This window comes from Coturnix japonica, chromosome 2 (genome assembly GCF_054131305.1).
Source record: "Coturnix japonica strain WE chromosome 2, WE-NBRP24, whole genome shotgun sequence".
Lineage (NCBI taxonomy): Eukaryota > Metazoa > Chordata > Aves > Galliformes > Phasianidae > Coturnix > Coturnix japonica.
This window is the reverse complement of record NC_140664.1, coordinates 42,942,294-42,964,816: the sequence shown is the minus strand read 5'-3', so window position 1 is coordinate 42,964,816 and position 22,523 is coordinate 42,942,294. Positions and strand designations below refer to the sequence as shown.

The window sequence follows — 22,523 nt, the reverse complement described above, 5'->3', positions numbered from 1 at the left end:
TACTAATGAATCACAGAATCCCAGAATTGTAGGGGTTGGAAGGGACCTCTAGAGATCATCGAGTCCAACCCCCCTGCCAAAGCAGGCTCCCTACACCACGTCACACAGGTAGGCGTCCAGGCGGGTCTTGAATATCTCCAGAGAAGGAGACTCCACCACCTCCCTGGGCAGCCTGTTCCAGTGCTCCGTCACCCAGTGACAGACCAATGACCCATCTAATGAAGATGGCGTAGTAATCAAATCAAAGCAGTTCCACAAACAAAAGGACAATAAACAGAGACTGGAATATTTTTTCCAAAATTTTACATCCTCTGAAATTCTCAGAAGTCAGCACTCTTCCATCAGCCATTATGCTTCAAACCCGCACAAATATGAACTGCCATATTTGTCTGTCAGTGCAGGCAATCTCATGTGTATTTGCCATCTCACAGGGTGTTAAAGAACAGTTCTGAAGCCTGCCTGGTTTCAAAAGAATTAAACATTATTCATCTGATTCAAATCTTCAGAAGTGAAAAACTTCTTATATAAAAACTTAGGCCTATTTGACAAGAAAACGAGCATACTTTTCATTTTGCAATTCCTGCATTTTTTTTTGAGTTTCTTTATTCTTCTCATCAATTTCTTCCTTCAGTTCCTTAACCTGAGTTTTGTAAAGTGTCTGTAAAAGAAAGGATAAAGAAAAAAATATATATGTTCTTAGTATTCAAATTCCCATACTACAATTCTTCACAGTTTTGGAACCTGGTTGGTTTTAATCTTCCAAACCAACAAATGCTAGTACTGCCATTAATAATAATTCTCTCCACCACTTCTGCCCAGTATGCTCCCCTCAGTTACTCTCGTGTTGGGAAATGATGTGATTGGATTAGTTTTCAGTTTCCTAGTGTGGCTTTCTACATAACTGCACAAACACATCCACCAACAAAATGGAAGGCTGGTGCTGGGACAAGCAGCCTTCTTGGAGACAACAGCACCAAACTGCATCCCCTTTCAGCATCACTGCCTCAAAACATCCGTCAAACTGAAACCTAATCCTATCCTACAAAACAGTAAAACGCCACACACTGGATTTCCTTATTGGCAGTGTGCTATGGAGAAACGCACAAAAACCTAGAATGTACTATAAAATCACAGTGACGTGCACTGTCGTAAACACCAATTGTTTTTTACTGCTCCTCCAAGGAAGAACTGAATTTAAAAAGTACTTCTAGAAGTAAAACATATTCATGTGCACTCACAAATTATTTAAAGTTCTGGCATTAGAGAAGTTCTCATCTTACTGTTTCTGTTCACAGAAATAGAACACACCAGACTCAATCCATGAAATGCACATATTGGCTCCATGGGCTAAACAATAAGGCTCTTCCATATTCTTTGGGGACTCAGGTGCAGAGATGCTATCTTTATATGAAGATATATATGCCAAATACTACCAGATCTATGGTTTTTAGATATATTTATAGTAGATCAATCACACAGAATATATTCCAGTAAATATTAAGATTTCACACAAAAATGTGGCATTCAAAATTCTTCACAAGGCTTACCGAAAAATACTGCTCCGCTTCAAGCTGATCCTGAAGCTCACGCATTTGACCTTCATTTCCTCTGTACTGCCTTTGAAGGAAAAAAGAAAAGGAAATTGTTTAGGAAGCCAGCTAATAACCAATAGCAAAGGCCAGTCCCTACCAGAACAGCAGCCTAAAATGATTTCATATTTGTGTACACATTATTTCAAAGATGAAGAGTTTGCTTCATCCTACTACATCTAACTGAATGATGAAGGCTTTAGCTATGTATGCCAGAAGAAAAGTAGTACGCTAAACAGAGAAATGTCGAGGGTTGAGTTTTACTTCCAGCTGAAAGAAGCTATGATAGAAAGCATGATTAGTAAGAAGCATCTTCAGCCAGATTAAGTGCTGTGAAAAACAGGATATTGGGTAGATAAAAGGAAAAATTGTTGACTTTGGTGCAATAAGTCCCATACAATTAAATAAGTACCATCACATTTGATCCTTAAAGAAGTCAAATCTCAAAAAGAGCATCTATGCCAAGAATTACTCAGTATCACAGCTCATAACAAAAATATTCCAACACTGAAGGCTACATATAGAAATGATAACATGCAGCTAAAAATACTCTCTGTTTAGGAAAAAATGCCTATGCATCACAGAATATCTTTCAATAATAGGAATGAGCAAAACAGTACATGTATAATTAAGCAATTTTTTCCACTTTACCTCAGATTTTCACTTACTTAGCAAGTTGAGCCAACTCAACTTCCAGTAACCTTTTTGCTTCCAATAATGTATTGATTTCTTGTTTCAGCTGCTTCTCAGAACCCTTCAAGTTATCTGCTTCAAAAGCTTGTGCCTTTAATTCATTCTGTGCCATTATTCGCTTATTCGTCTCCTGCTCTAGCTGAAGTGACAGATTCTTTACCTAAAGGAGAAATTATTTCAGTTTAGAAGTGTCTGCTGAACAGCCAATTACATGTGGTTGAATGTTTAATTTATGGATTACTTGTCAAACAGTACTGCCTAAATGCTACACGCGGTATCATATATGAAAACATCCCTAAATTTCCAAGTATTTCAGTCCAATTATCTTATTTCTCACTGTGACTATCCCTTCTTATTTTCTTATTTATACAGAGAATTCTTAGCAATGAACGTTCTACTTACTTCATCCTCCAGTCTTTCCTTTTGCTGAAGAAGGTGTTCCAGTTTCTGCTGAGATTGCTTCAGGTCAAAGTCTAGCATGGAACACTGTTTTTCAGCCTGAACTATTCGATTCTCTGCCTTTTCTCTTGCTGCCCTTTCTTCCTTCACTTTTTTTTCCATTTCTAAACAAGATATAGGAAAGAAAAACAATGGAAATGAATATGTAGCATCTGCAAGGATCTTTTTATAAACACAGTCTTAAATAACCTAATATTTTTCATATATTAATATAATATTAATATCTTTCTGTTCAGCTATTCAGGCTCTTCTAACATTAGATAAACAAGTTAGCACATAAAAATCCAAAATGCAGGCTCTTGAAGTGACCACTATGAAATGCTATAAACTAAGTTTACTTTCCAAGTATGGATAGTACAGGGAAAGAAAGGCTATGCCACCATTCAGATAAGTTTCATTAAAAGTTAGAAACTGGATTCCAACAATCTTCACAAAGACCTTATAGTCAACTGTGACAACATGAAACCTCTTTCATTCATGGGCATATATGTATACAGAAGACTCTTTGGACTCCTTAAACACTTTAGACAACCTAACAGAACATTCGTATTTATAATAAAGTTTTATAATAAAGTTACACAGGAATGAATGCTCCAGGAGATCGGTCTCGATAATAAATTATTTTAATTCCAGTTAACATTATCCAGCATTACAGGACTCAATGGCATTTTAGAAGCCAAAGAAAGTTCTGAATTGCAAAAGCAGTAAATTATTTGGAACATTAAAAAGCAGCACACTTTCTTACCATGCAGGTATCATGTTAAAGAAAATCTTTTAAAATTCATCATTTTCATTATGTTTTATAATTTTCATCTGTCTTCTTGTTTTCATATCAGTGATTAAACACTGTGTAAGAGTACCACATTATAAGACCATGTAATTAAAATACTATTACTTATTCATCCAAAACTTGCAAAGTAGACTTACCACACATTGCAACTGATTTTGCCTCCTCTATTGACTGATGTTTGTCAGTTAATCGAGCTTTAGTCACTTTGTGTTCATTTACTTCCTGTTCTAGGCGGTCTTGTAATGACTTGAGTTTGTAGTTCAAATCTATCTCCAAATTATTCTTTTCCTAAAGATAAGGGGAAAAAAAGAGCTATAATAGTTCTATAGTATCTGAGGGAATACTTCCTCCTTTTTCTTTCTCAGTGCTATCTTGCTATGAAGGAATTATCAGTGTTCGACACTTATAAAAAAAGCCAACAGACAAAAACTGTACTCCATGTCCTGGAGAAAACTTCATTAGTTTTATTTATTACTGTTTAAATTTGTAACATAATGAAAATTCTCAATTTGTGTGATTAGCAGTCACCTAAATTGGAAACATCTAACTATCCCACCGACAACAATAGAGCAGAAAGGAATTTTTATTACCTTCACCTGCATGCAATTATGTTATTTCATTACTAGGAGCCCCAGCTCCGAACAGTAACTCACAAAAAAAAAAAAAAAGCAAAGCAGATGGGCACTGAGAGACAGGACTTGCCTTTCCGTTACCATTGCCTGTATTTCCCAGTGAGAAAGATCACTTCTTACAGCTTCCCACATAGGTAATTATCTCTCTACTTTATTTGGATAGGCCACACAGTACTGCAACTCTTTATCTGACATCAAAATATAGAAATAACTATGCAGCCTAACTCAAAGAATGGTGCAGGATTTACTTTTATTCTTCCTTACTAGTTTCTCTACTTTGGGGCAAGGACCAGAGATGCTAAGGGTTGCTGTTGTTCTCTGGGCAGGAAGGAAAAACTCAAATGGCTCAGCTCTAAATTGACTAAAAAGGCCCAGAACTGATCCTGCCAAATTAAAATCCACTAAAAACCAGAAAGTTAAATCACAGGTTTTACAAAATTGCAATTCAAGGACCTTTAGGAGGCGAGTTTCTGCAGTGGCGGTTATGCAAACAGAACAAAAAATTACTTGCTATTGGCAGCTCCGGATCCTTGACTGATTATACTCCCAAAGCTACAAGTGAGAACCATTTAAGGACTTGCAAGACTTATCACTCTTATGTGACTATAAGTTAGCCTATCTTTTTAACAGACTGATTTACAGCAAGGACATAACAACAGATGTTGCTAAGTTGAAAATACAATCAAAGCTGTTGAAGAACATTAGCATCAACATCATCTTACCATACCTTTTCTGAATGATTAAGCCTATCTTGTGCTTGTTTTCTTTCTGCCTCCACTCTTTCAAGATTATTTTTAAGGTTTTTTAATTCTTCTTGTAAAGTTGTAATCCGAACTGTCAAAAAATAAGTATTATTCAGTATTTGTTAGTAAACTTAGACTGATAATCTTTTCAACCTTCATTGACTTCTGGGACCATTAAACACTTCCAACTTCTTCATATATACAAACACTACACATTGTAAAGGAAACTGACCTCAGTAGTCAAACCCTTTGAAGCAGCTCCAAGAGGAGAAAAAAAAAAATCACACACAAAACTTGGTGTCTGCCTTCCATCACTTCCAATAGCTATTTTGCAAAATTAACATTCATTAATTCTACTTGTGGAGAGCAACAAACACCTTTCCTAATGTTACAACCAGTAATGCATAAATAAGGCATATCAACAAAACCAAGCTCATATGGATACACAGGTGTTAATGCAGTACGTATTCACCTAACTGACTAGAGCCATTTTCCATGAGACGTAAGAGAACATCATCCTGAATTTTATCTTTCTGCATTCACTTGAAACGTGCTTTTAAAACAGCCATGTCATTGTCTGAAATACACAAAAGCTATATATACATATATACCAGCAAACATCTTATTATATAACCTTATCCCTACACCTTTCAGAACAGAGATCCCTTCTCTGCAAACCTGAGCTAGATGAAGTCAAAAAACACATATAAAAGTGCACAGAAGTCTTCAGCTATTTCGTACTTCCCACTTGCAATTAATAACAGCATAATTTCAGAGGAAACACTAATTAAACTGAAGCAGCTTTTTCATACTCAAAGCACAGTGACTAAGCAACAAGATTCTTGGTATTTCTTAACCTCCACCAGAGAAAGAACAAGTTGACCTTAAAAAACTAAAGCACCCAAAAGCCCTCAAGCAACTCTCTCCAGTCTACACAAGTAAGCAAAAGATTGTGTGTTATGGGAAATGACTCTCAGTGCTGTCAACAGGTGGATTAAAAAGGCAAGTTAGGAAGCAGGCTCTGCCAGCACAGTCAGAATCATGAAGCAACATTATCTGAACAGTCTAGTACTAAGAATCACAAGGATAAACGGTAATCAGATCCAAGCATCCAGATCTGTATTCCTAACTATGCTTTCCATCTTACTTATGAAGTAATGTAGAAACATAAAGAGAAAAACATTAAATTAACAATAAACTAAAAATGTATGCCAACTTGGCTGCTGCGCCAAGATGCTAAAATGCAGTGCTGGGTCTTCGCTAGCACTACCAGCTTATCATATTCTTTTACTGGTAATGTACTTTTTGCCTCATAATCAGTGGTTTCCCTGAGAATCTTCTTTTTAATATTCTCCCTTGCAAGAGCCACTCAGACACAATCAAAACTTCATGAATTAATCTACTATATCACACTGTGCAGAGATTGGCTTTCCCCTTCTTCATGTAACTATACTTTATAAGCAGGTTTACAACTTCTAATTATAGAGAAAACTTACCCTGTAGTTCTCCAATCATTTCCGATCCATGACTTCTGTCCCTTCGTTCTGATTCCAAAGCTGCTTGCAGTTGATAATAATCTTTCTCCACCTGCAGTTTTGCGCTTTCTAGAACTCTGCACCTTTCCTGTAGTTCTCTATTCAGTGATTCTACTTGACTTAATGACTTGCTCATTTCTGTGTTACCCTTTCTCAGTCTTACTGCTGTTTCTGATTCTGTCCGTAGCAAATCATTGGCTTCTTCTAGCTGTTAGAAGAAAAATAAAAGAAGATTCTCAAACATGGAAATTTATTTATTTGGAAAAATTTTGTTGTATATGAATGCATAATGCTGCTCCTCAGATTTCAGAAATGAAGAGAGCAAACAAACCACATACTTGTTTTTGTAACTGTGTTATCTTCTCATTTGTAATTTGTGAATGCTGGTTGATTTTTTTCAAGTCTTCCATTTGATCTTTTAACGTAGACACTAAAGAGAAATTACACCATTAATAAAGCAGATTAACAAAATTCTTTCGTTTTTATACAAACACATTTGAACATGCACATCCACTGACATTTAAGTCTTTTGTTAGCCTTTTTTGTATCATAGAATCATAGAATATCCCAGGTTGAAAAGGACCGCTGTGTTAATCCACTTTCAACCCCCCTGCTATGTGCAGGGTCACCAACCACCAGACCAGGCTGCCCAGAGCCACATCCAGCCTGGCCTTGAATGCCTCAAGGGATGGGGCATCCACAACCTCCTTGGGCAACCTGTTCCAGTGTGTCACCATCCTCAGTGTGAAAAACTTTCTCCTGACCTCTAACCTAAACCTCCCCTACCTCAGTTTAAGACCATTCCCCCTTGTCCTATCACTGTCCACCCGCATAAACAGTCGTAAATTTTTAGATCAAATTCCATGTCTGCAGAATAACAACACGCTGTAGAAAACAGAATTTGAAAATAAGGCACAAATAACTTCTTGTTAAGAGTCAAGAAAAAGCACTCAAAATGTGTGTTCCTTACTTTAAAGGATTCCTTTCAAAGTTCTGTAGAACTTAAGATGTTAAAACTGTAAATTATTACGCACCATCTACCTCATCTGTTTCAGTGTTTGGACAATGTGACATACCTTCATTTTCCACATTCCGTCTCTTTTCACTCTCTTGTTCAATTTTTCTTTGGTATTCATTTATCTTATGCTGCAGTGCCATCTTTTCCTTCTCAATCTGGGAGACTGTTAATTCTAGGTTCTTTCTTTGATTTCCCTAAAATTAAATCCATTGGAGTTTACATTTTAATGAATGATACCTAAATATCTCTGCAAATAATTAGTCAAGGAAACTGAAGCATCATTTTCAGTGGATTCATTTTGGGCTCCCTTGAAAAAGTTTTAATTTAAACTGAAAAACTGTTGAAGTACTATCCATACTCTTTATCCAACTAAGAATGCTTCAGTGAGGAAATACCTTACCTCTTCATCCAGTTCCTTCATTATCTTGTCTAGCGTGATGTTTGAAGACCTAAAAATGAAATGATTAATGAGGATATATTACGTTTTTCCAGTTAAAAAGCTTTCAATCATCACTAAAGTGCTGCTTTTTAGCTAATTCTATTTTATTTATTTAAAAAAGCAAAGAAAACATTTAGTCAGTGAAAATGGCTCATCAAATAATGTATTTATCAACTTTGCTGCAGATTATATACAGAAAAGTATAGGTGTGATATTTTGTCCCTAAACCTGAAATGTAAAGACAGTAAATACAGAGAGTATCTTTAAAATTGGAATATTCTGATGAACTACTAAGACTACCTCTAGTTTTGAGCTTCCCAGATAACTAAAATGTTTGCTGCAATAGTAATCATCCCACTAGCATGTATAAGACAAGATGTTGAAGAAGTATTATTCAAAAGTCTCAGTTGAAATAACTTATTGGAACACAGAGAGCAAAGTTAAGCACACTATTAAACTTTCAGTTAACAAGAAAAAATCTTAACAATTACATTTTGGCAGCTGCTTATCCCTCTTCAGAGAGATAACAAGGAGGACTCAGACAAAGTCATCTGCCAGCTACAGTAAGGAGCTGTCACAGCAACGTATATGATCAACTAACTCTACAACAAACAACACGGTGTATGAGAAAACACACTGTTGTGCTCTGAAAACTTCAGTAGCTGCAGGAACTACTGCAGTTACTGAATATACTTCAAGCAACATATGTCCTACTTATATAAATCAATCAGAACAAATCAACAGTGAAGTGGTGTTTAAGTAAGAGACAAAGACACACAGCATAGATTCACACAGGACCATTTTGGTTATCAGTTTCTATTTAAGTAGCTCATACAGCTAAAGACTTTGGACCTAAATCTCAAGCACTAATTCTTCCTATATTCAACACATAGTGTAGCATTTCTGGCTTTCAGGCCTTCAGGAAAGGACTTCAAAAGGAAAAGAAACTTTTTTCTTCATTCCATAAATCATCTCAATTCAGAAGAACTGGGTTAACATACGAGTGTTCTGAAAATGTTTTAAATGAATGTCAAGGAAAACAAAGGATTTCCTTCACACTATATTCAAGAAAACCATTCAAATGTTGTTTTGGAACGATTAAAACTGTGCCTGGAACTCTCTTGTAGAAACACGGCACAATAATGTTATTCTGGTAATCCTTAAGGTGGTAATACAGAATTGAAGTGTTAGATACATTAAAATTACAAAAAGAAATCAAATTCACAGTCTCACCTGCACTTTTGCTCCATTTCATCTTTCAGCTGCATTTCATTATGTAGCTGTTCTTCCAAATCATAGATCATCTTCTGCATATTTTCCATCTTAAATGTATATATTTGTACAAGAAAGAACACGCATTAAATTCAAAAACTTCAAGAAGGAATTTCAGTACATTCAGAGCTAATGTACATACTTACATACAGAGTAATGATACATAAAGCTATCACGGCTGACTCACTTTGAATTAAACACTATGTTTTTAAGCTCATTTACACCCCCCAATGACTTTCCTCCGAAAAACCTAAGTTAGTTACAAGTTATCATTTGCACACCAGTAAAATTTTAGGGCTGTATATAGTTCCACCAAACTTCATGGTACAAAGCTAGGTCAAGTATGCCTTGTTTTCAGTATTTTCAGAATCACAAGTATTTTGTTAACCTCCATTTCTTTTTTCTAGCATAACCTACTACATATACTTTGCAATGCATCTTCAGTTCTCAGTCAGGAAGCAGAATCAGGCCAATCAGTTATTAGCAGTGGGGGGAATTGCTCTTAATTATTAACTCAGGAGTTTTTGTTTTTACAGATAACCTTGTTCCAAGGTTTGAAAAGAGTAACAAACTTCATATGTTAATACAGAACGGTAATTTGCATTTACTGTTTGCCTGCAAAACTAATTCTTCAATTCATTCTTTCCACGCAGTCTCAAAATATTTGCTTTCTCCTGGATGTCTGTGCATAATAATTTCACTCCAACATCGGCAAAATCCTCAATTAACAAGATGGTTTTTCAGCTTCGAGGAAGCTCATTTAGTCAAATCTGTGCTGATTCACTCTAAACTTTTCCACTGATCTCGTAGGGATCTCAGCCTTATTTAGCTTGCCCACATTTCTCTCAGCCTTTTTGAACAGCACGGAGAAAAACTACAGTCCTTATCTAGATTCTCTTCAAAGCAACACATGAAAGCAGTTTGGACACTTGGCTGTCTTATTTCTTCTTCTGCCTTTAAGAAACCTGATAATTGGCCAATTCCTTTTTGCACAATCATCCCAGAAAAAGGAGCAACAGAACAGTTCCTCTGATGTCCACCTCTTACACTTTTTCCCCTCAAAATACACCTGGAAAATCTAAAACTGCACATTAAGACCATAAAGAGAAACACTCCCTTCATTCTTGTTTCATTGCAATAGTAAATGTCCTCAAAAAGGACAGTCCTCTATTCGGTCCTAAACTGGAGACACAGCATGCTTTAACCATATTAAATGAGAAAGCTACAGCTGAGATTGTTTTTGTCTACTTCCAGGCAAATGTTGCTCTTAATTCCTACTTTCAATCTTTATTCCTTTCTGTTTCAGTAGGAAAAAAACAGGAGCCCACTTGAGTGCTCCCAAGAACCAGACGTCCTTTCTCATTTCCTTATTTTTCTTCCATCCATGCTCTGAAGCTTCAGTTTTCAGAGGAACATAGATATGGCAACAAGGGACTAACCAGAAACCACATATTTTATATATTCACCACTATGCTCTATGTATTTACCTCTACCCACCAGAAGAATCCCCCTGAAGTTGATGCATTTTATTTATTTTTTAAACCACCAAAGCATTTTGCATCTGCTTTTGGCCCCTGAGCAATGAAGAAAACTGAAGATCCAGTGCAAAAATATCTGTCCATCTCCCTAATACCTCCTGAACCACTCACAGAAGATTAGGGTAGCACTAAATGAAAGTAAATAATCAGACCTTAAAGAGGTTTGAAATTCAGCTGAAGGATATTCAACTCCACTTTTCTCTGACTTCATGGTCTGATTTTGTGAGACTTTACACTCCTGAAATTTCTGGCATTCAGTCCCTCAGAGAAAATCCTCAGTACTATACCACAAATACAGATAGTTTACATTGTGTTATATTTCCAGAAGAAATTATTTTGCTAACCATGTGTTAACATTACCGTTTTCATTGCAGCATGTAATGAAAGGAAAAACAGCTGAGAGAAAACCATAGGATAAAAATACCCCGTAGTAAAGATTAACATTCATTTAGACCTCACTATCATCCATAACCTTCCAGAGCTTGCCCTCCCAGAACTGTTAAAATCACAAGATACTGCAATAGCCCTGGCAGTTCAGACAGTGTTCTAGTAATCTTTAGCTAAAAAGAGGTGTCACACCACTAAGTCTGCAAAGTCCATTTAGCAACTATCTTTAAAGTCAGCCCAAGCTCAGAGCAGATCTTTAAGTATCTACTAATATGTGTGAGTCTAGCTCTGTTTTTAATTTTGCCACACTAACACTTACATGCTGATGAGAAAAGGAAAACTTATGGAAGATAAAAGCATATGTAAAGAAATCGAAACAGTTTAGTGCTTAATGAATTCACTTATTCCAATAAAATAAACTACTAGTTCCACTGCCCTTTACAAATTGTTAGGAGGTAATACCATATATCATTAAAACACTTATGTATATTACAAGAGAAAAGGGAACATGCAGGAACACAGGAACATCATCTCATCAAAGAGAACGTGCTTCTCCTTGACTCCAAATGGAAATCGTAATAGAACAAAGCACTAACAAAGTAAATCAAAGCCAAAAATTGTTATTTAGAGTCAATCGTCATTTTAGTCAGCAATTCATACTGGAAAAAAAACCAACAACCTGAAAAATATCACATAGAATAGTTTACTTGACACCAAAACTTATATAGAATTAATACATGCCTTGCTCCTAAGATATCAGCTTACCTTCCTGGTAACCTGATATCCTGGTAACCAAGATGTTTAGGAAGCTCTTTTGGCTACTTTTATTTGGCTACTTTTACTTATTATTTGGCTACTTTTACAAAAGCTTGTGGGGCATCCTTGAGATGGAGCACAACAACCAAGCCTGGAGATGTTCTTTGAAAAAGAGAACTCCCGCACTGCTACTTCATCTGCCATCTCCCACAGGAAGCTTCAGCGTTACAACAGTGGGCTGCTGGAAAGCTCAAACTTCCTATCACAGTCACGTCTAGATGATCCCCATAAAGCCAGCTGGGATAGATACCGCATCCTAAAACTACTGCACAAACACTTCAATATTTCAATAGACAAAATGAGCAAATCTTATTTCACAAGAAGATTATGCAGTTTCAACCATTTTATTCCCATTCGTAACAGTTAATGTTTCAGGAAGGACTGAAATTCAGTTTTTCCAACAAATTAAACAAGCACAGTTCAATGCCATGTAGTGCTCTCCTCTATCTCAAAGAACTAAAACAGTACGATCCATTTAGAAATCACTTTATACTCATACATGCAACGGACTCTCTGGGATACAACAAAGCTTAAAACCAGGGAGACATACCACGCTTTTATCCATACTGGAGCCTGTTCTGTTATCGTTGGAATTTTCTGCAGAGACAGATAAATACCTGCAACAACATTTTAGAAGTTATTTTAAGAATTGTTTAAATGGAAAACGGAAACACGGAATATAATCACACTAAAAATAGTACTTTCCAATTTTATTTTATTTTTGTCTCAGAATCTGGATATCCAAATAATAACATAATCACATTGTTTGCCATACTTCAAGATTTAAGCACATTTAATTGAGCAAAAAATAAACATAAAAAGCCCCACACACAATTAATTGTAAAAACTGGCTTCAAGTAGGAAAAAGAAACTTGCAGCAGAAGATCTCTTGAAAGAAGGATTTCTGCCAACTATTAATACAACCACTCTTTTTAAAATAACTATTAAAAAAATCTTTGCTTTCCATGGTTACAATGCTCTCTCTGGCTTGCATCCCATAAATATTTATTCCTGCACTTATGAAACAAGTAGTAATGAAGCAAACTGCAGAGATCGTGTGCGCATAACTTCCAACCAAGTCATTAGAAGTTCCACACGCAAAGCTGTTCTGGAGTGCAATCTCACAGAACTCTTCTCTAAAAATACCACAGAAGTCTATTTGTTGTGATTCTAAAAATTCAGGTAAATAAGGACAAGTGACTGTCAGATAATTACTTCAGTACTGGGTGTAACATTCATGGCCTGATAAGTGCTGTAGAGATACATGAAGGGTTCTTAACTATATCAGATTATGAGAGGAAGAAATCTCCAGCACATGAACACAGGAAGATGGATACATCCTCTTTCGTTTCACATGAATCAAAACCTCTCCAAAATATCAAAGGCATATGCAAACCAGTCAAATTAAACATCAAGACTGCTTACAGAGAAACAAATGACAAAGAGAAAACATGATAGTTCCCTTCAAAAAGAGACTGACTGTCTCAAGTTCAGGAAGCTATCATAATTTGCACACCAGGGCTACTGAGCAGCAAAAATATCATACTAAAGCAGTCACAGCACCACAGAAGAGTGGAAATAACCTCAATCCAGAAGAGAAGCCAAAAGCTACAAAGTGCTGTAAACTGTTCTCAACCAGTATTCCAAAATCTGTGCTACAAGTGAAGTTCAGTAATGAAGAAATTTTAGTTTGGAATCATGAGATTACAGCTGTAGAAAGTATTTTTTACTAAATACCATATGACTTCCTCTAGTGATGTAAGTCCCATCATCTTATATCCCCATTTCTTTTAACTCTAAGCATATGTGAAATAATAAAAAAAACAAAAAACAGGGAAGTGGAAGAAGCATGCAATAAAGATGTAATTTAATGTACTTGCAATATAAAAAGGGAATTAAAATTAGGATTACAGGCTTAGCAGCTAGGAACGATCATTTCAGACCTTTCAAAACTGTCAAAGTGAAAACAATAGGTAAAATTATTGGACTGTTGAACTCACACAAACTGTCTGCAAAGCTTGTTTTTACTATATAGAAAAATCCAACTCATTGCTGAGATGTAAAGAATTTCACCGCAAACTTGGAAAAGCGCTTCCTCTTCTATCCAAGGCTGAATAAGATTTATTTTCCCTTAAAGCTTTCCTATCTTGAAATGCTATTAAAACTAATAGTCACATTTTTCTGACACGTTCTACTAGAAGACTTAGTCCATTTTAAGTGTGACTGACACCCACAACAATAAAAAGCAGCTTTCAAAGTAAGAAAGTTAAAAGGTTTTTTGAATATAGATTTAGCTATCTGCAGTGCCTACAACAATAATGAATGTTAAAATATGAATCAACATAATTTCAACTGATGTCATTTAAAGTTTTGTAAGGAACAGCAAAAACAGAAACATTACAATCTCAGACTGTAGTCGAGTGGTTTAAAAAAGAAAAACCATATAACGGGCAACAGGGAAAAGAAAAATATTTTACTTCTACCGACCCACAGAGAAGTTAAGACAGGTTTTAATTTCTCACAAGACTCCAAAATGATGCAAAGTGTGCAATCCTTGTATAAAACTTAGGAACTTTTACACAAAAGTGACATTCATATCCCTGATTCATGACTACCCGGATATTTCACTGCCTTGCAGGCAGCTCTGCCTTGTAGCAACCACAGCTAATGATTATTCTTGCTCGGCTTCTGCCGCAGCACTACGTAATATCCTTAACAGAGAACAAGACATTCACAAAGTCAGTGTGATATTTTAAGATACCAATGACTAGAAATATTGCCTATTAAAGTGTCAGAGTGTAATTTACTAAGATTCCGACTCATTAGTAAGCATCTGTTTGGCTTGTATTTATATGCTGGTAAGAGTTAAGACAGGAGCGTTGACTAGAGAATACATCACTGGATTGCTTGTTTGTACATACCGACGGTTGCTGTAATATGTAAATCCAACAAAAGGAAGCTGGTTGCCCACAAATGCTTTTGGAATGGGAAATGTTTCTTCCTCTCCTTTGTCTTCATCGATGTCATCAAAATTACTAGTGTCTATGTCACTACTTAAGTCGGGCACAACTGGTGCTACAGCTAAGAAAAAAGAGGAATAATTATACTTTAATAATGAATTTATCAGTCAAGTAACAGTCAAGTCAAGTAATTTAAGAATTTAGGAGGAATGTCTCTTTGGTGTCTAAGAAACCTGATTCCTTGCTACAGAGTAAGACTAAATTCCACTGAAAAGAAATATGGCAGTTGTTTTGCTAACATGATACATTACTAAGCCAGATCCCAGTGTCTGAGCAAAGCATTATACTTACTGTCTCTGAGAGTCTCCCAAGCCCACTGATCATCTTTGAAGAAAAGATGCCGTTTAATTTCTTCTACGCCATTTCGTCCCAGTCTCACTTCCCTGGAAAGAGGTGTTTTTTTCAGCATACATTATTATGTATCATAATAAATCATTCCAAAAGAAAAAAGATTCACTCTACAGCACATGTAGCAATGAAGTGAAAATAATTACCTCTCACACCAAGGCAAGAAACAGACATACCTCAAAGCTTTTAGATATGAAAATAACTACAGCAACAGCACAGGTACGTTTCAGAACAAAATCTGGTTTCAAATATTGTCTACAAGAACTCCTGCTGCTACTGTTTCCATCAGCACGGACTGGCTAGACAGCTGTCAAGGAGTCCGTGCTGTTGCTTGCATCCCATGCAGCTCAGCAAATGCATTAGTCCCCTTCCATTGCAGCACCAGGTCTCAAGCAAAGGTTATACTTATATGAGTAAGTAGTGTGGGTACAATCGGAGTGTACCCACAACACTAAAAAACCTAACACCCACATTTCATCCAGAGGGTGCACACACCAACACATTATACAGATACACACATACGTTCCTTCAACATGATAATCTTTCTTAATGAAAGCCTACTTCCATTTTGATTAATGTTTAAATCTCACCTATCAGTTAAAAAGGCACAAATAAGGTTTTTTGCCTCTTTAGAGATCTCATTGTCGTCAGGGAAGGTAAGGGAGTTCTTGTGGTTCATAATCTTACTGTATGTTCCAACCAAAGAATCTGCATAAAAAGGTGTGTCACCTGAAAAAGCAACAAGACAAACATTAAGAAACAGATCAATATTGTGGATCTGATGCATTGCATCTGAATTACATACACAATACACGTAAGCAACTAACTGAACAACAGACAATGACGAATGTTTGAGAACTGTGCCAGATTAATTTCCAAAATAAGCCTCACGAATGTCTCAATAAGTAAATCACAACTTATGGCAGGAAAGAAATAATTTAAACAGTTAAAGCAACAGTGGCATTTTAACTTAAGAGTACAGTTAAGTAGTAAAACTCTTTTTTGTTATCCTTCTACTCACCTACAAGCATTTCATACAAAAAAACTCCAACTGACCACCAGTCACATTCTCGTCCATAGTAACCGTCACCACCCTGGGACTTCAGTACTTCAGGAGAGATATAGTCTGGTGTTCCTACAGCTGTATCACATCGTACCATACCTTCCTACAAAAAGAAAGAAAATAGCCAGGCCCAAATGTAAGAGCCCAAACTGCAAGCCATTTTCAAGAGTTTATGCAGCCTAAACAACATCAATAAATCAACATTAACTTTCATTAACAAATGTTCTTCTTTGAACATTTGAATGGGTATTTAAACATTTATAATCACTAAACTATTAAATCCAGAGCAAAGCACTTGATTACTTGCTCATGCAAGTATGAATGTCTTACATAGTGACAGGACTTAGGGTAAACAAAGAAAGCTCCTCTGTTAGTGTTAAGAGTCAAACATTTGGGATTTTGCTGTCAAGACCAGCTAAATTAACTTTTTCACTTCCAACCCAATATCCTTAATGCTTGGAAGACTGCAATGTAGATAAGGCCCTGAAAGATGAAGCAGAGACTTCAAATTGTGTAACAGATAAGAAGAATGTTTTACATTCCTCACACTGCTAAGAAAGGACTGGCAGAAGAGCAGAGGAATCACACTGGTAATGGCAACTAGAACACTGAAGCAGAAGTCACACAACCATTTCCAGTATTCAGACACTTCCAGTGTGACACTTTAGTATTGCTAGAAATGGATCACTAGAAAAACTTGTACAGGAATATATAAACAAGAAATATAACACAGCAAATGTTGCATGCACAATAAATCTGGAATGCACCTGTATCAAGCTCCTGTCTACACAGACCAGTTTCTCTTTCACAAAGCTACTTTACATGTGCTTTTCAACACACAGCTAGCATTGTTTAGTACAGAACAGAATGCAAAGCATGACTGACACAAGTTTACTTCTGTGACACTTATACACAAATTCTTATATTTTTACTTCTTTTTGGTACTTAAAGCTTAAGCACTAGGATATTTGTCTGTATTTCAAAAGTTCCCGCTGTTAAGGGCAAAATCAGTCCCCAGAAATCTATATTAAGTCACAATCAAGTCAAATTATCTCTCTGCTCCTCAACTGGAGGGGACTGGTTGTAACTTAAGACAGCTTTTTCCATGTGTGCACATAACCTGCATTTGGTTTTTACTGGTGCCTTTTACTTATAGCAAAACAGCTAAATGAATTGATTTATTCAAAGCTCCTAGAATAAGCTGAGAACATGATGTATATGTTACACAGACTCTATTCATAAAGTACCATCTCTTTCAGGTTGCTTTTCAAATGCACATGTGCAAGTTGACAAACGAACCAAATCTGTGTAGGGAAAAAACTTGTTTCACAGTACTTGAAAGACTTCTTAATTTTATTTTGAAAAATAAATAATTCCACTATATTCTTCAACCTGTTACTTTCAGATTCACCTTTTTGCAAGGTCAACATATGCTAGCAAGTATAATCAGGGTTCAACAGCTTAGACATCAGTTTTGATTCTTTCATCACCGACAAACTATCTTGAAATAATCTAATTCTTTCACACTAACTTCAATAACAAAACCTCAAAGAAATAGTCCAGAGGGATCTAGAGACAATTAATAGTCTGAAAAAGTTGATGCAGTCCTTATTTCCAAAACCATTTTCATATTCTATATTGTAATTTAATGGGATGCACAAAGAATAGTAACAGGAATAGAGGGGAATCTTGGACATCTCTCATCTAAAAAATTTTCAGTTTATTTTATTTTCACTTTCAGATAAGCTTTCCTCTTACAAACAGAAAAGAAAAGTTAAAAAACTTAAGCCTACCTTGTTCATTTTCATACAAGTACCAAAATCTGCTAGTTTTAAATGACCAGCTTTATCTAGCAGCATATTATCAGGCTTCACATCTCTGAAAAGAGAAAAATATTTGCATTGATTGGTCAATTTAACTGATGAAAACCATAGAAGTCATCCATTTTTACATCTAACATAGTAAGTAAAACAACATGAAAGCACAACCAATTCCTCCATTTTTCCCTTCTTAAAGTATCATGCCCTACATGCAGACTGTGGAACTGAGCGTTTTAAGAAGTGGTACTGAATGGAGGAACACAGCCTTAAGTCAGTGAACTTAACAAACCTGGATGTTACTCTTGCTCCAAAATAAAATAAAATAATTAAAAGACCCAAAACACTGAGTTGTTTAAGCCCATCTCCATTAAGATCCAGTTCAGCTACATAAAAAATAAATCATTAAATTCCCATCACCTCAATCAGACCTTGAGGAACACAGCTTTTTCCCCCTGCATCACTTCTATTTTCAGGGAACAAATGTATGTCACTTTTTGAAATATATAAATGTGAGCAAATATTTCTCTATGGCTTAAAAGGAGCATTGCTGTATGCCCTTTACGACATGACAATTCTCTTAAAGAAAGGAAGTTTCCATAAACTAACACGTGAAGTTCAAAGTCTGCGGTATTAAATATACTGAAGCATCCATCAGTCAAAAATATAATATGAGTTTCAGAAGAAAGTACATTTCTGGGACTTCAAAACAACAACTCAGGCCACTACTGTGCAATGAAACTCCAGCATTACCTCAACTCGGGCATACAGTGGGAATCTATCAGTACACACGGAATAGTTTTAGTTGGGATGAGTCTTTGTAAGACACTTAGGCCAACTGCCTGATTAAAACACAACTAAGGAAATGAGATTAAACTTGAAAGTCACATTCAGGGTTGAACACAGTCTAATTTTGAATTTTTTCAAGGATGGGGATTTCACAAACTCTAAAGGACTCCCTTCCATCCATTGGCCATACTCAAAATATTTTCTAACAAATAACTAAATATTTGCAGAATCACAGACTGGCTGAGTTTGGCCCTACCCTGGTTCCAGTAGGGACACCCAGCGCAGAGTGCCCAGCTGGTCTCTGAAGATATCCAAGGAGGAGATTTCACAGCCTCCAGGGCAACCTATGCAAGCACTCCGTTACAATTGCTGCAACTTCCATCATTGTTGCCTCTAACCCCTTCACTGTGCAACTTCAAGCCTGGCTTTACCTTCTATATCAAGTCTCCCTGGGCAGCTGAAGACTGGTGCATTCAGCCTCATCAAAACACTACTTACATTGTGAACAGAAAGAGTTGACCTCATCAACCTTCTGAGGAATCCCTAGGAACTGGAGGGACTTCATTCTACTGAGCGTAACACTTTGAGGCCATATTTTAGTATACCTATTCCAGCTACATCTCCATTCCAGCTACATCAAAAAGCCCACAGGTCAGAAGGCATGTTTTACCCTTGGTAAATCCATGCAGGCTTCCCCCAGTCACCTGCTTGTCCATGTCCTTGGAAGCTGCTTCCTGATAATATATTCAATATTATTCCCAGAGACTGCCAACAGGCTGATCAGCCTGCAGTCCTCTGATCCTCTTCTCCACTCCTCTCCAGGGAGAGACTCCAGACAGCAGTATCATGATACTGACCACTTCCTTCTTCATAATCTTTGGTGCATCCTGCTGGCCTTAGACTTGTATACGCCCCATTTGCCTAAGTGAGACTCAGCTTCATCTTTCTCTGTCACATGAATGCTTCAGTACCCCAAACTATGCCACCTGGCACAGGGGACTGAGAGCAGACCTTACAAGTGAAGGCTGAGGTAAAAAAAGCAGCCTCAGCCCTTCCCACATCCTCAGTCGCTACATCAGCCCTCATTTTCATGAGCTTCCATTCACTCCTCAATTAAAAAAAAACAAAACCTGTCAGCCTCAAAGTATTCTAAAATTTCAGGAAGAGATTTGTAGTGTTGCTGACAACTGCAATTGTCTGCTTTCTAAGGAATGCAAATACACATGCACAAGTGGTTCTGCCAGACCATTCGTTAAATGTAGTATAGTAAGAACATTAATGATGTACCATCTAGATCTTGTTTTAAGCAATGGATTGATAGCTTTGTGCTTTGCTTTTTTTTTTTTTTTTTAACAAAAAACTTAGGTGTGAAAGCTGATCTGACCAAATTACAAATGCAGAATATATACCATGTCCTTCTCAAGCTGTTCCTGTATTTTCTGTTGATAAAGTTATCCTTGTGCTTCTAGTTAATATAGTTAAAAGATAAACAGACAAAGTTCAAACATCAACAGAGAACATCTCAAATCTATCTGACAAGTGACTACACCCACAGAACTAAGCTAAGTCCCTTTTACTCTGCCTGTTTTCCATCTGGCCTCTTATAAGGAAAATAGGTGGCTGGGAGATTTTCCTAACCTGGTTCAGTTTCTTGTTGAATGGGTCACTGATGCCAGGTGAGGTTCTAAACACAGAGCTGAAAGTTATTAATTACTAATAATGTATATTACCTCTATCAAATTCTCAAAACAACTTATTCTAATCAAGTTAAATGAAATAATCTGGGGTCAATTTATTCATGTCACTTTAGGTCTGCATCTGTTAGGTCTGCTGGTACAGTGGGACAATTTTATTACTCTCCAAACAGAGGAACTGAAAAATTTTATTTTGACTGTACCACCTCATTAGCAAATTTAAAACTATCTTAAATGATTAAATTCTGACAGAATTAAAACACGGTGTAACAATACTTTTTTTTCTCACCTGTGTATAAAGCCCATTGAGTGAATTGCATCTAATGCAAGAACAACTTCAGCAGTATAAAATCTGGCCCATTTCTCAGGAACATCATAGTTACTCATTAAATTCACAAGGTCTCCACCAGGCATGTATTCCATGACCATGTAAAGGTAACGATCATCTTGGAATGCGTAAAATAACTGTAAAAAGAAAATAAAAGAACAAGTCACTGAATGTTTCAGATATCTTTCATCTTTTGCTTCTTGGAAAACCACGGAATTCCTGTGCCACTGGACTTACAGAGTAACAGAATTGCTACAACTACTGCAGCAGCTCTGCAACATCCGTTATACCTTCTGAAAAGGTCTTAATCTCAAGTCAATTTCTGCTGGATTTTCCACTCTTTTATATTACTACAAAAGCAGTAAAGTTCTGCTTCCAGATCACAATTTGGTGCAATAAATATTGAGATAATTTCAAAGAGAGTTCATTGCATGATAGAACATAATGCTTCCTTACTCCCTGGAATGACAACTGACAAATATGTAAACATGAAATTACCGTACTGCAAACATCTTCCCGATTCTATTTGTGTTATCACTAAATATTTATTATTCTATTGTCAGTGTATCCATTGTTTAGAAAGTGAACCTCAATTTAAAACAAATATAAAAAGGTAGTAATTCCCTTACGGTAGTCAATGCTCTGTTCAACACAGATAATCATAAAACATTCTGTTGGACAATCACTCCTAGACAGACAGTGATGTAGTCACCTGTTTGACTGCAGTAAAACTCGTAAGATTTTTAGGTCACTCTTGACTAATTTTGTTTAATTCTAACTTAACAAAAGAATTTACATGCTTAAGAGTAAGACCAGTTTAAACGAATGTGTTAACATGCGCACACAAACGTATGATGACAGCTTCATGCACCCTCCATATTAATTTCAAAGGCAGCAATGACTCTCCAAACAAGAAAAAGGGAATTTAAGAAGCTAAACCATGAAAATACAAGTCATGCAGCACTATTACACAACTGTTCTACACAAATGAGATTTTTTATAGGAATCTCACTGTACCTGAACAACCCAGGGACTATTAGCAAAAGCCATAATATCCCTTTCTTCCCAGAAGAACGCAGAATCTGATCTTTTTATCATCTCAAATTTGCTCAGAAGTTTCATAGCATAGACTCTTCTTGACGATTTATGCCTTACCTATGACGACAAGAGTTACATACAAAATACATTAGTTTCCCACATTAATACGGGAAGAATATAATTGAATATTTTTCCTGCTTCATTCTATTTAATAGGTTTCCTAAGACTCGTCATGGCTGTACAGACAATTACATATTGCACACCTACAAAATAATTAGGTAGCCCTTTCTGACATTGCTCTTAAAATACTTGCAGAACTAGCCAACAGCATCAGGCAAAACAAATGTTTTATGACTTGTAGGTGAATATCTCTAAAAGGACATGTGGAGGCACCTTTTAAAAACTGCCAAGACTATAACCATTTTTAGAGATCATTAATAAACATATAAAATTGCTGCTTATGTCTGGTTTCTACCACCAATTCTCAGATTAATAAAGCAGCACAAACAAGTCTA

At 36.3% G+C, this 22,523-nt stretch overlaps 1 protein-coding gene across 5 annotated transcripts in view; it reads right to left on the bottom strand.

Annotated features, from left to right (window-relative positions):
- The window catches only part of ROCK1 (Rho associated coiled-coil containing protein kinase 1), a 67,893-nt gene that overhangs the window by 15,681 nt on the left and 29,689 nt on the right, over positions 1 to 22,523 (bottom strand). For 4 of the 5 annotated variants that reach the window (XR_014943409.1, XM_015855292.3, XM_015855291.3 and 1 more), the window contains exons 4-22: positions 21,988 to 22,125; positions 20,932 to 21,107; positions 18,136 to 18,220; positions 16,301 to 16,445; positions 15,870 to 16,008; positions 15,223 to 15,314; positions 14,833 to 14,992; positions 12,462 to 12,528; positions 9,132 to 9,220; positions 7,860 to 7,908; positions 7,518 to 7,653; positions 6,780 to 6,871; positions 6,403 to 6,649; positions 4,891 to 4,997; positions 3,669 to 3,819; positions 2,685 to 2,845; positions 2,258 to 2,442; positions 1,548 to 1,617; positions 564 to 658 (exon numbers count right to left, since the gene is read on the bottom strand). Coding sequence is in view for 4 of the 5 variants with exons in the window: in XM_015855292.3 (XP_015710778.3) it covers positions 564 to 658; positions 1,548 to 1,617; positions 2,258 to 2,442; positions 2,685 to 2,845; positions 3,669 to 3,819; positions 4,891 to 4,997; positions 6,403 to 6,649; positions 6,780 to 6,871; positions 7,518 to 7,653; positions 7,860 to 7,908; positions 9,132 to 9,220; positions 12,462 to 12,528; positions 14,833 to 14,992; positions 15,223 to 15,314; positions 15,870 to 16,008; positions 16,301 to 16,445; positions 18,136 to 18,220; positions 20,932 to 21,107; positions 21,988 to 22,125 (2,384 nt within the window). In the remaining variant the exon portion in view is untranslated. Of the gene's footprint in view, positions 1 to 563; positions 659 to 1,547; positions 1,618 to 2,257; positions 2,443 to 2,684; positions 2,846 to 3,668; positions 3,820 to 4,890; positions 4,998 to 6,402; positions 6,650 to 6,779; positions 6,872 to 7,517; positions 7,654 to 7,859; positions 7,909 to 9,131; positions 9,221 to 11,052; positions 12,529 to 14,832; positions 14,993 to 15,222; positions 15,315 to 15,869; positions 16,009 to 16,300; positions 16,446 to 18,135; positions 18,221 to 20,931; positions 21,108 to 21,987; positions 22,126 to 22,523 lie in introns of those variants that run through there. The other variant, XM_085539613.1, reaches the window with a different exon arrangement.